Source organism: Colossoma macropomum, unplaced genomic scaffold, assembly GCF_904425465.1.
Source record: "Colossoma macropomum unplaced genomic scaffold, Colossoma_macropomum, whole genome shotgun sequence".
In the NCBI taxonomy this organism is placed as follows: domain Eukaryota; kingdom Metazoa; phylum Chordata; class Actinopteri; order Characiformes; family Serrasalmidae; genus Colossoma; species Colossoma macropomum.
This window is the reverse complement of record NW_023494803.1, coordinates 7,418,750-7,431,677: the sequence shown is the minus strand read 5'-3', so window position 1 is coordinate 7,431,677 and position 12,928 is coordinate 7,418,750. Positions and strand designations below refer to the sequence as shown.

Sequence of the window (12,928 nt, the reverse complement as noted above, 5' to 3'; positions counted from 1 at the left end):
TTACAAGATTGACATCGTAACAATAGAAGGACCTTTTTTGGTTCTCCATCGTTCTCCATCAGTTTGAAGAAAGATTTAATGATGCAAAAATGCCAAGCTTTTAACAACAGAAGAACCCTTTTTGGTGCTATATAGAACCCTTTACAACAAGGTTCTGTGTAGAACTGTCTACAACACATTCTCCATCAATCTGAAAGACGCTTTCATGATGCAAAAAACCCTTTAATCAAGCAAAGGGTTCTTTGAGTTTTCATTGTTCTAAATAGAACCATTTTCTTTACTAAAGAACCCTTGAAGAACCATCTTTCTAAGAGTTTGGAGCCCTATTTTGTCACTTTGACTCACTTTGATGTGGAGAATGAGTTGAAATGCCTATCTCGTACTAAGACGGCTGTGAAAATCTGGAGCCTGTGTTCTAATTTTGGCATTTTGTGTTTGGCCTCTGTTTTATAACATTATATTGTTGTTCTTATCTTCTTTATTTTATGGCTGTATGACTGTCTCAGTTTGTTCCAGTGTTCTGCTTACTTTTGTCCAGTTTATTTATTTATTTGTTTGTTTATTTTTCCTCTCTCCCCTCTGGCTGTACTTTATTAATGCAAGATTTAATTAAAAAAAAAACAAAAAAACAACAACAACAAATCTGCCTGCTTCTAGGAACTTTCCCTGAAACTGACTTGGCAAAGTCTGTGGCACCGGAGGTCACGGGGTCGGAGTCCGGAGGTTTAGATTGGGCAAGCGACAGGTCGTTGCTAATGACACTGATGCCACTTTGCCGTTTCATAACAGTGAGTTTTACAGAGCAGATTAACGTCATTTATGAATCCCTGTCAATCACAGGCAGCGTGTGCTTTGTACATGGTGTTCCTTTACTTATTGATTCGGTTTTATTTAGATTTCAATGTTCAAACTGAGATAAAAGTGCAACCTGTAATGTTTGCTGTATGAACTTATTTAGCTAGTCTGTAGAAAGTGACAGTAACTGTCACCAACACTGACAGTAAAATAGCAATTTTCCCATTTTTCTTGAGGCTTAATGACCATAATATTGGTGTATTTTATTACTTATTATTGTAATTGATAAAGAAAAGTTGATATAATGACAACTAATAATAACAACTTCATTTAAAATGAAATGACTGTGAAGTAGTAGTTGTAAAAAATATTCATTGTTTTCATTCAGGGTTAATTACTATATAAAGGTATTTAAAAGGACTGAACTTGATATAAAACATAAATAATATGTTTTACATCTCGAGACGTCTTGGGTTATTATTATGGTCAGGACATCTTGAGAATGTGTCTATAGACGTGCCTTAAAGACATGTTTTCATGCCTCAAGATGTCGTAAGATGTCTTCATAAGTGTCTCGAGACATGAAGATTTATGATTCTTTAATATTCTAACATGTAATAAATACTTTAACCGTCTGTTATAGTGTGTAATATTCTGAGCAGAGTTCTGCTCTCAGCAACCCTTAGAGCCTCGGTCTTTAAATGTGTGCTTCCACCTAGTGGTCATTTGGGTGAATCGCAATTGAATTTTAATCAAAAGGGAAACTCCACCTTTTTTTTCAAAATTTCTGAATAACTAAGTGGTTGAGATGTAAACAGAGTGATTCAGAGTGGTTTGATGTGAAGTGGTTCATTGTAGAGAAAATTACAGACTCAGATCTCTTTACAGTGGTGGTGATAGGAACCAGGGGTCACAATGTCTGCAACACAATTATAGCCATTTTATTTACCTTCCAAAACCAGCAGTGAACCTACACGTGTCTTCTGAGTTTTCATATGGAATGTTGATGGTGTTAAAATAGTCATGATTCTGAAAAAATAACTTTTCTTTGGGGACTATTTTGCCTTATAACATCCTGCATGTACCCCTCCGCCATGAATGAATTAAAATAAATGGATTAAAATACATTTTAAGCCAAAACTTTATCACAACACTATAGTAAAACAATGTGTCAGACATCAGAAAGCGTATATCTAACCATTTCATGTAATAACTTTCTGTAAGGGAGCTTTTTGAAGTGGATGTCTGGTTCCTATCACCACCACTGTGAACAATTGTGACCTGGCCAGTTTCTCTAGAATGAAGCATTTCAAACCAAACCACTCTGAATGACTTTGTTTACGTCTCAATCTTTTAGTTATGTAAAATTTTTTAGAAAAATGGTGGAGTTGCCTTTAATACGTTTTCTTTGGCTTCAGTTTGGCTCACAATACCCTGCAAGTATCGCTTCACCATGAATAGATCAAAACAATATGCATTTTAGGATCTTAAAATGGTCTCTTATTGCAGGTAATAACTTCCTGTGCCAGAGCTTTTTAAAGCAATGAACTCATCCTTTAAACTCTCCAGACGTCTGGTTCCTATCACCACCACTGTGGACTGTTCTAAAGTTGGTAAGTTTCTCTGGAACAGAGCGCTTGACACCAAACCACTCTGACTGACTTTGTTTACATGTGAACGGTGTAATTATGTAAGAATTATGAAGAAAATTTTGATAAAACACTGGAATTCTCCTTTAAATACTTAGACAAAACCTGTCCACATATTATTATGCCCAAAGGCATTTTAGTAGGAGTATGAAATGCAATAAAGGATCATTTTTAGCATCACAGGCACACAAATAAAAAGACAATTTGAAAGATTAAGAACAAAAGTGAAGCAAACTTACATAGTTCTGTAAAAGGAAAAAGCTGTGTGTCTGTTACTAGTGTTGGGGAAACCTGCTGTAGTGGGCCACATATAACTAAAGTGTAATAGTTAATGGACTCTTTACAGTGGTGGTGATGGGAACCAGGGGTCACAACATCTACAATACAAATATAGCCATTTTATTTACAATCCAAAACCACCAGTGAACCAACACGAGTCCTCTGAGTTTTTATATGTAATGTTGATGATGGCAAAATAGTCATAATTCTGATTTTGTTTTCTATTTTGGGGACTATTTTGCCTCACAACATCCTGCATGTACTCATCTGCCATGAGCAGCTTAAAGTAAACAGATTAAAATGCATTTTAAGCCGAAACTTTATCACATCACTACTGTACAACAATGTGTCAGACATCAGGCAGCGTGTTCATAATCATTTTGTCGAATAACTTTCTGTGAAGGAGCTTCAGATGTCTGGTTCCTATCACCACCACTGCGAACAATACTGGCTTGGCTAGTTTCCCTGGAACAGAGCATTTCACACCAAACCACTCTGAATGATTTTGTTTACATATCAGTCATTTAATTATGTAGAATTTTAAAAAAATTGGTGGAATTCCCTTTCAAAAAAATAAAAACTATAAATCAGTCAATACAAAACTATGAAAAAAGATCCCAAGCATATGAATGAATGAATGAATGAATAAATAAACAAGACGTCAAAGCTCTGAAGAGTTAACGTTTAAAAAATAAATAAATAAATAAATAAATAAATAAATAAAACCATTTTAGCCAATCACGTGGCAGCAGAACATCAATCCCAGAGACTTTGTATACATGTCAATCATTTATTTATGTAGAATTTTAAAAAAAAATGGTGCAGTTCCCCTTTCAAAAAAATAAAAACTATGAATCAGTCAATACAAAACTATGAAAAAAGATCCCAAGCATATAAATAAATAAATAAATAAATAAGAGGTCAAAGCTCTGAAGAGTTCATGTTTAAAAAATAAATAAAAACATTTTTGGCCAATCACGTGGCGGCAGAACACCAATCCCAGAGACTATGTAAATACTGAAAATCATTTAATTATGTAGAATTTTTAAAAAATTGGTGGAGTTCCCTTTCAAAAAAATAAAAACTATAAATCAGTCAATACAAAACAATGAAAAAAGATCACAAGCATATGAATGAACGAACGAATGAACAAACAAATAAACAAGAGGTCGAAGCTCTGAAGAGTTAATGTTTAAAAAATAAATAAATAAATAAATACAAACGTTTTAGCCAATCACGTGGCAGCAGAGCGCCAATCCCAGAGCCGGTGGGCGGAGCCACCGAACCATTCACAGTGCAGACATGGCAGAGAAGCTGAGGCGGAGTGTTGTTGTTTGTGCTGAAACGTGACTAAATGGACATTAAACTTAAGTATTTTCATGTCGTAGTAGTCTATTTGGCGATGTTACGAGTCTGAAAACCGCAGTTTGCGCGAATTAGTCCTTCATTTTTCTCAGGAATTCAGTGAACTCGCCGACTCAGCTAAGCTATGCAGCTCATAAACGGTGAACGGTGCGGTCGGTCTTCACCAACACCGCCGTTACGTTCAGCGTTCACTGAAAGAGCCTTACGGTCAGAAACAGATTCCCTTCAAAACTGACCTTTTCTGCTGTGAAAACGTTAAAATGGGAGGTTAATAAAGTTGGTCACGGTTCGTCGTGAAGCCAAATTCCTCTACTGCTCCGGTCACAGCTCGTATTTAACTGAAACAGCTCATCTGAGCACCTCGGTAAGTTGTGAGACTCGAATTGCTTGCATTTAACGTGCATCGCGCTCTTAGCCATGTTAGACACAGGGGGGCTCTATAACTATATTCAGAGCCATGATTTTCCAAAAATCCTACATAATTAAATGGTTAAGATGTAAACAGAGTCATTCAGAGTGGTTTGGTGTGAAATGCTCTGTTCTAGAGAAGCTTACCGAGTCAGAACTGTTCATAGTGTTGGTGATGGGAACCAGACGTCCACGTCTAAAAGCTCCTTCACAGAAAGTTATGACATGAAATGGTCTTGAATACTCAGCCTGAGGTCTGAGACACTGTTTCACGGTAGGTTTGTGTTAAAAATGTGGCCTAAAATGTATTTTAATCAATTAATTGTAATCATGGTGGAGGGATACATAAAGGGTGCTCTAAGGCAAAATAGCCCCCAAAGAAAAAGATTATTTCAGATTCAGATTTTTTTAACATCATCAACATTACATATAAAAACCCAGAAGACACGTGTAGGTTTATTGGTGGTTTTGGATAGTAAGTAAAATGGCTATATTTGTGGTGTAGACAGGGTGACCCCTGGTTCCCATCACCACCACTGTAAAGAAATTTGAGTTGATATGTTTCTATACAATGAACCATTTCTCATCAGACCACTTTGAATGACAGTTTCCATGTCAAAGACTGAATTATTTGGAAATGTAAAAAATTTGGTGGAATTGCCCTTTAAGCTTAAGCCTGCACAAAATGACCCTGGCATTGCAGTCTAGTCTGAAGTTGGTTCCACAACTCTAGTATTGTACTATATTCTATTCTAATGGTGATGTACTAGATTTGATGTACTTTTTAGCATAGTAGTGTGTGGTTTTGGACGCAGCCGAAGACTAGGCTTAATCCATGTTCTGAAAACCATCCCTGGTCCGGTCACATGTGCTTAAATTAAATTTATATATGTGTGTGTGTGTGTGTGTGTGTATATATATATATATATATATATATGTGTGTGTGTGTGTGTGTGTGTGTATGTATGTATGTATGTATGTATGTATGTATATATATATATATATATGTATGAGTATTTTCAAATGATGTTGCACTCGTAGTCGAGTATATTTGCGAGGAAAGGCAGCTAATTTTCACTCACTCTCCATTTTAAGGCCTTTAGTTTATTTCCATTCAGGTCTGTTGTTTCAGCACCTGGACCACTTTGTTATTGCACCACCCTCTCCCCTTAGAGTTTCAGCATTTTAGTTTTAGACCAGAAGGGTCCCAAAAGAAGAAGAAGACCCCGTTTGCTCCTGGTCACTTCATGTGAGTAGTATCTGGATTGTGTCCTGATAAGATTTTAGCCACATACATTTGCGCTTGTTAGTCAAATGCATCTCTGGTTAGTCGGACTGGAATCTGATTGCAAATCCGCTCATTACGAAGCAATCAGTTTCCAGTTGTTTATCTGTTCAGCCTCTATCTGCAGTTTGTTTTGCACGGGGTTTCTCAAACACTAGAGGGCGCTCCCGAGCGAGTCCAAAATGAATGGGTTGATTTGAGTAACAACGTAGTTTATAAATGCTGAAACATTTTTAATGTAAAAGAATACAATCATTTCCTGAACACAGAACAGCTTAAACATTTTAACACTGCTGTTATATTTTTAAGAGCTTTTAAATTCGAGTTATAGGAGTTTAAAACGGCGCCTCATGTATGTTCATGACGTCTGGGAGCGCAAACAGCCAATGAGCTGCTCCGGTCGCCAAACGATCAGCACTCAGTAGCAGTAATGTTAGCATTCTGCTGCCCAAAACCCGTTTGCTGTAGAAAAAGGAAACATACAGGTGAGTTTGCTTTGCTTTTTTAGCGAAATACATCCTTCTACTTTCTACAATTAAAGGACAGTTCTGGAAAAAGTGATTAGAAACTATTTTAACTTTGCGTTTTTAGTCATTGAGCTCCATTCACTCCCATTCATTGAGGACTCGCTCGGGGCGCCCTCTGCCATTTTGCAGTCCTGTTTTTGATATAACGGGGGAAACAGGAAGTGGCCAGGCTCCTCGTGAACTGACTCTTGTGCATCCTCCATGATTATCTTTCTTGCAAGGATCATGTGCTCAGTGTCAAGCAGATTTTTACACTTGCATTTTTGTGTGGCCTCGTCCAGATAAAATCCTGATACTCAAGACGCATGAAGTGACCAGGTATAAACGGGGTCGAATAGAGCCTAAAAACGCTGTTAGAAACTGAATGTACTTAAAAGCTCCACTACACTTCTATACGGAACTCAGTGCTGAGTTTTTGACTGTATTTAATTAGATTTTTTCAGTTCTTCTCAAAAGCTTTTAGGCTGTTCTACCTATTTCTGGGTTTAACTCAAGCTTAGACCAGTTTCTCAGCTGCAGTCATGTGTGTCATCTGCACTGCATGATTTCACATTTTTCCAGCTCTAACACGCCTGAACTATTTCAAAAAGGTCTTAAGTGAAGGTCTGTTAGTGATATGGCTCTGGCCAATAGCAAAACTCTGCAGTGTAAGTGATTCTCTATTGAATAAGTTGGGAAACTCAGTCCTAGACAAAATAACCCAAGTCCAGTCAAAGCGTTGTGCTGAATAATGTCTGGTAAAGCTGGCAGTCTTTCTCCCCCAGAAAGACACCCTGGCAGGATTATTATTTTTGGTAAATCTGTTAATTACAGTTAATAATGGGATCTTAAATTATAGGTTGCCCTCTGAGGAAGGTGGAGCCATGTCTGCAAAAATGGAACTGGCGGAGTTGCCACGCTGGGAGATGGCCGTCTACTGGTTTTTGTCCTTCGCCTCTCACATCTACTCCTTCTATCAGGTTCACAGATTCTCTAAAGGTAGAATCATGCTGTGAGTCAGAACGGCTTTATCTAGGGCTGTGCAGTGTGTTGCTTACTTATTGCTAATATGATGTAGCCCTTTGTTAAAGAGTAACCACACCACAGTACTTTCAGCTCCACCCCTGGCTAAACTTTGGAAAATGCTCAAAAATGGGAGGGGCACTCTGAGAGGAGCACTGCAGTGATGTACAGGTTTGGAGGTGGGGCTGTGAGGGGAAACCGGGTGGGCTGGGCTGCTGTGTTTTTCATAGCTAGCGTACTTTAGCTACCAGAAAATATGGAGAGAGACAGAATCAAACGGCACTTTTGCAACTGAGAGTCTTACGAGGTTGAAGAGGTTGCAGTGCTGAGAATGATCCACCACCCAAATAGTACCTGCTCTGTGAGGGTTCATGGGGGTCCTGACCACTGAAGAACAGGGTAAAAGGGGGCTAACAAAGTATCAGAGAAACAGATGGACTACAGTCTGTAACTATAGAACTACAAAGTGCACCTATATAGTAAGTGGAGCTGATAAAATGGACAATGAGCGTAGAAACAAGGAGTCATAATGTTATGCCTGATTGGTGTAGCAATATAATTTCAGTACTAGTTTTTTGTTGATATTGTGTAGGCCTTGCTTGATCCCCACAGGAAACGGAACCCCAAGCACGTCCCTGGACTTGGCGAGCAGTAGCTAAGTGGCTAAAACCAACTGTAATCCTTTACAGCGTTTAGTATGATCATTTCTTCTCAGACTGTCATATAAGGCAGTCTTTTGCTGTTTTCCCCCTGTTTTACTTCAAGGACTCTGCGGTAATTCTCTCATTATCTCATGAATAAGCCAGTCGATGGTGTTACTGTGCCACGTCAAAGTCCATAAGCCATATGCTATTAATTTTGGCACTCTTCAGAGACACAGTGCCGCCTGTGATTCGTGCTCGGTCTTTTGCAGTCCAGTCACAGAGCCGGTGCTTCCAGCTTTGGACGGGGTTCTTCTGAGCGGTTTTGATCATTATGCCGTAGTGAAATATTTATCTCTGAGCCTAATTAGCGTAGCCTGGGCTTTGTTCCAACCCCAGCGAACACTCAAGCGCTTGTCCTTCTCCTCCCATTTATGCTTGGGACGTCCTTACTGTAGAGACACAGTAAAGCGTGCAGCATGAGCAGGTTTTAAAATAGTGCAGAGACTTTAAGGAATAAAGCAACACAGCTGAAAATGAAATGAGGCCTGTTCTGTTTACACACAATCGTATGCAAAAGTTTGGGCGCCCCGGTCAATTGACGTTTTGTTGATTACATATTTAATTATCATATCCTCTACCGAGAAAACACTTCTGCACATTATAAATGCCCAATTTTACTGTTTATTTGCTGAATTGAACACATTGGGGTGGAAAGTACATAAATAGGGCCTGTGTAATTAATATGTTCAACTTAGCAAATAAGTAGAAATTGTTGAGAAAAAATGACACAATTACGTTGTGTTAACAAATTTATCTCATTTATCTTATTTTAACTTAGGAATTCAACAGCCCATATTATTTGACCAGGGATCTTCAAACTTTTGCATATGACTGTACATATTGATAACCCACTAGTGAAGGGAGGTGTTGTTGTAGAGTTTTAGTGCTAAAGCCTCTAAAATTGATCACAAGCCCGGATTTCACCAACATTTAGTGGCGGTATTGTCTCAAAACATACTTTTGCCAATTTTGATCAAAGTTAGCTAAAGTAGCTTTTATTACACCTATTGGAGTAAGCCTTTAGAAACACTTATGTAAGGTAATGTAAGTTGTCATGACAAGCTTATACATGTTATGTAGGCTTATGAACAGTATACTACACTAAAGCGTTACCAAATGTTGTTCAAGCAATAGAACGCGAGAGGGAGTGTGTTATTCGTGATAACACACAACATCGAATGTTCTATTGCTTTTATACAACAGTTAAATAAATAAAGTAAGAAATTAATAAACTGAGTCGTGAACGCGGCGTTTAATATGTTTTAATGTTCGCAGTTCCTTCACCAAATTATAGTTCCTTAACGAGCAGCTTGTTGCTACGTCAGAGTAACGAACTCCGCTCACTCTGTACAGCCTGCTGTAAGCCTCGCCTTTTGAAGTGCGGACTGAGCCATAAAACTGCCGCAATATCAAGTTCAGCTCAGTTTTCTCTTTTTTGCCAGATTAATATTAATGTTGTTTTGTTCCAGCCAGTCTGTAAAGCATCTTACAGCCCATTTAGTTTGGCGAATGGTGTTGGGTTCATTTCTGGCTGATTCCAGGTTGTTTAGCTGTTCTTCTGTCACAGCTGCCGCACTTTGTAGGTTTAAATTACTGACTGTAGCTCATCTGTTGCTGCAGTTTATCAGCCCCTCTCTATCAAAGGACCACCATAAGACCAATACCTACCAGTTATTATTTGGGTGATTGATCTTTCTCAAAACAGCAGAGACACCGATGTGGAAGTGTGGCACTGGTAAAGGTGTATCAGATTATCAGAGACATATAGTATCTGGTCAGCGGTGGTCCTGTGGTGGTCTGTGATGGACAGGGTAGAGAGGGCTGATCAGTTGTGACTCAACAGCTGGGCTGCAGTAAATGTAACTCTACAGAGTGCACCTATATGGTAGGTGTTTGTGATAAAATGTCTAATCATTCTGAGTATTTTATGTGGTATTTTCTTCCTCTGTATATACAATACTACGTTGTACAGTACCACTCCAAAATTTGGACACACCTGCTCTCAATTCTTGGTCATTTTGATCAAAGCACTTACACTTCAATATTTGAACTGTGTTAGTAAGACACATATGTTTTATATTGATGTTGATGCTCACAGTCCTGTACAAAGATCCTGTACAAAAGTCAAAAATCAACCATTTGTTTAATTTCCAGTCAGAATCACCATTAAGTACAAGTTACTCATTGCGATTTATGCGATTTATTATTTCAACCCCAGATTTCTTGTCCTTTGCTCATTTTCTGTGAAGAACATATAAAATAACCCATTTTCAGTGTCTTCACTCTGTTCACCCCCCACACATTTATAATTACACATGTGGTGTTGGGTGAACCTACGGGGAGTAAAAGTGTGGAGGTGCTGTGTCCTTCACTCTGTTCTCCTCCTACATGGCCTGCTGCTAGTGTGTGTGTCTGTGTGTATATGTGTGTGTCTGTGTGTGTGTGTGTGAGGGTGGACAACATGGACAGGCTGCTGACTGGCTACAGCTGCTGAAGGAGAACCCTACGCTGACCACTTGTGATATTTTAAACATCTGATATTTTTACCTGAATTGTTATGGCTGTATTGATTCAATAAACAATAATGTGGTGGGTCCACCAGACCACCGAGTAACAAACACATCAACACCACACAAGGGTTCATTTTTGTCAGAAATCTCCAGGGATATTTTTCCACACCACCAAGGTTCAACCATAGAAGTTGGTTGCATTTTCTACTTCTCACGATCCAAATAATCCCAATTACAAATTTAAACCCATCACTCTATTTTCTGTATTCTAGTGCAAATTATCTTCTTTTTTGTCTGTCTCCTTTTCTCAGTGAGGTTCTTCTTGACAGCTACACATCCTTTCAGACCCATAGTGTTGAGTTGTCTTCTCACAGTGGACGGATGGACAGAAACACCTGTGGATTTTGCAGATCTGAAAAAAAAGAAAATTTGAGCTTGATTTTCCCCTGAAAGTGGACAAATTAAGTACTGATAGATTTGATATATTTAAGGTTGGTGGCTTTCGTATAATTTTCTATTAAATATACATTTCTGACATTACAAAATGAATTACTGCCTGGCTATTTTGACTGGAAATTGAAAATCGAGTGGGTGTATAAACTTCCAGAACCAAAAATTCTTGCTATATACTTTTAAATGCCAGAGGATCTTCAGTCCTTTTGGAAATGCATCTCGAGTGGCTCCTCATGAAGGTGCTTGAGAAGACACCTAGAGTGTGTGCAGCTGCACCAAGACACAGAAGGGCTATTTTGAAGACTTCATAATTCTAAATGTGGTATTTCATAGCTTTAGTGTCATTCCAGAATGTGCCAAATACAGGGAGATTCACTCGAAAGAGGCCCCGAATGTTCTGCTGTAACTCCTGTTAGGATGAAGCAATCTGAACTACGCTACATATCTTGACATATGTGTAATCGATTGCATTACATGCAATGGAAGTGATCTCCGTTTTCTGCCAGACACATGAAGGGGTACGGGGATATGCACCCAGAAGTTGCAAATGGAGGTTTAACGTCACGACAGCTCTCCGGCACTTACCTCATCACTCCCACGCAGGAGCATCCCGGTTTGTTCGAAGCTCCATATACTGAGGAGCAGATTGCATGTTGTTTCGTTCAGATTGCTTCGTCCTGGCAAAAGTTATTACGGAATATTCGGGGCCTCTTTCGATTGAATCTCCCTGTAGAAACAACCTTTCATGAGTGGGTGTGTCCAAGCTAGCCGAAGCAAGTTGCATAGACCAAAGGCAAGAGTTTGAAAGTATCTCAGATAAACTCTTGTACACCACACGTCTGTAGATCTATGTTTTTCTGCATCATCTCTGTATTTCAGATTCAAAGTTGCATTGGTAACTTTTTAAAAGCAAAAAGTAAGCAAATGTATTTTCATCCTGGAGCTTTCTTGACCTATATGACCTGTGTGTGTTTGTGTTGCGTTTTTAGATAGCATTTCTCAAACCTCTGCACTTTTAGTAGCTGAGCGTCTGGCAATGAAAGATTCATGTTTGGTTTCTGCTGGTCAACTTTGAAGGTATTACTTGGGGCAAAGTCAGAATAGCAATCCTGCACTTGTGCCTTTAGAGAATATCAACGTCTCTGAATTCACCTTTATGTGTGCTTTGCCGATGTGCAGCACACTAAGGAAGATAATAGCTATTCTGTATTGGCTGCTATGCTGTAGTCTTTAAAGGAATAGCTTGGCAAGAAGTCGAATTTGTACAGTTTCCCCCTGTAGACCTGTTTGTGTAGTTCCTGACCCTGTATAGAAATGGATAAAATTAAGTGCGCAGCTAGAAACAGTAGTAGCAGCTAAAGCCTAAGTTTTATCTGTACATTTGTCTTGTTTTTATAGATAACAGTATGCCACAGTGTCAGAAACCACATGCGTTCAGCTGGTGGGGTAAAGCTTCCATTACTTGTTAGGTACTTTAGCATTACAGCTCCACCACAAAACGAAGCCCTTGTCCATATGCATTCTGATATTTTTCCTCCGTTTGCAAAAAGAACTCCATCCAAAAGAGATGAGAATATGAAATTTGATGTCATACGCCTGACGCAGAGATTTTCTGTCAAAGAAACACTTCGTTTTGTTTTTACTTGCAGGATGGCAGACCTCCCTAATTCAGAGTTTAGCACGGATGGTGGTGCGATTTCTGCCAGAAAATAAAAGCTTAAAAGAGAATAAGAAAGCCTACCGCTCGCTGTGTGGGTTTCTTTACATTGCCATTGTCATGCCACTGTCTCTGAAACATCTATGCAGTCCTGAGTCTTTCAAATCTGACTTAATGATCATCAATGATGACATCTTTACAATAGTGAGGTATTTTTAAGGCCTCAGCAGACTTCTTGCGGAGACGACGTTCACCTGGCTTCAGCAAACAATATGACATAATCGCAGAGAAAAT

The 12,928-nt window shown here is 38.8% G+C and overlaps 1 protein-coding gene across 1 annotated transcript in view; it reads left to right on the top strand.

Annotated features, from left to right (window-relative positions):
- The first annotated feature begins 4,001 nt into the window (after positions 1 to 4,001).
- The window catches only part of hhat (hedgehog acyltransferase), a 121,593-nt gene continuing 112,666 nt past the window's right edge, over positions 4,002 to 12,928 (top strand). The window contains exons 1-2 of the mRNA XM_036594003.1: positions 4,002 to 4,452; positions 7,147 to 7,286. Coding sequence (XP_036449896.1) covers positions 7,172 to 7,286 — 115 coding nt within the window. The 5' untranslated portion in view covers positions 4,002 to 4,452; positions 7,147 to 7,171. The remainder of the gene's footprint in view (positions 4,453 to 7,146; positions 7,287 to 12,928) is intronic.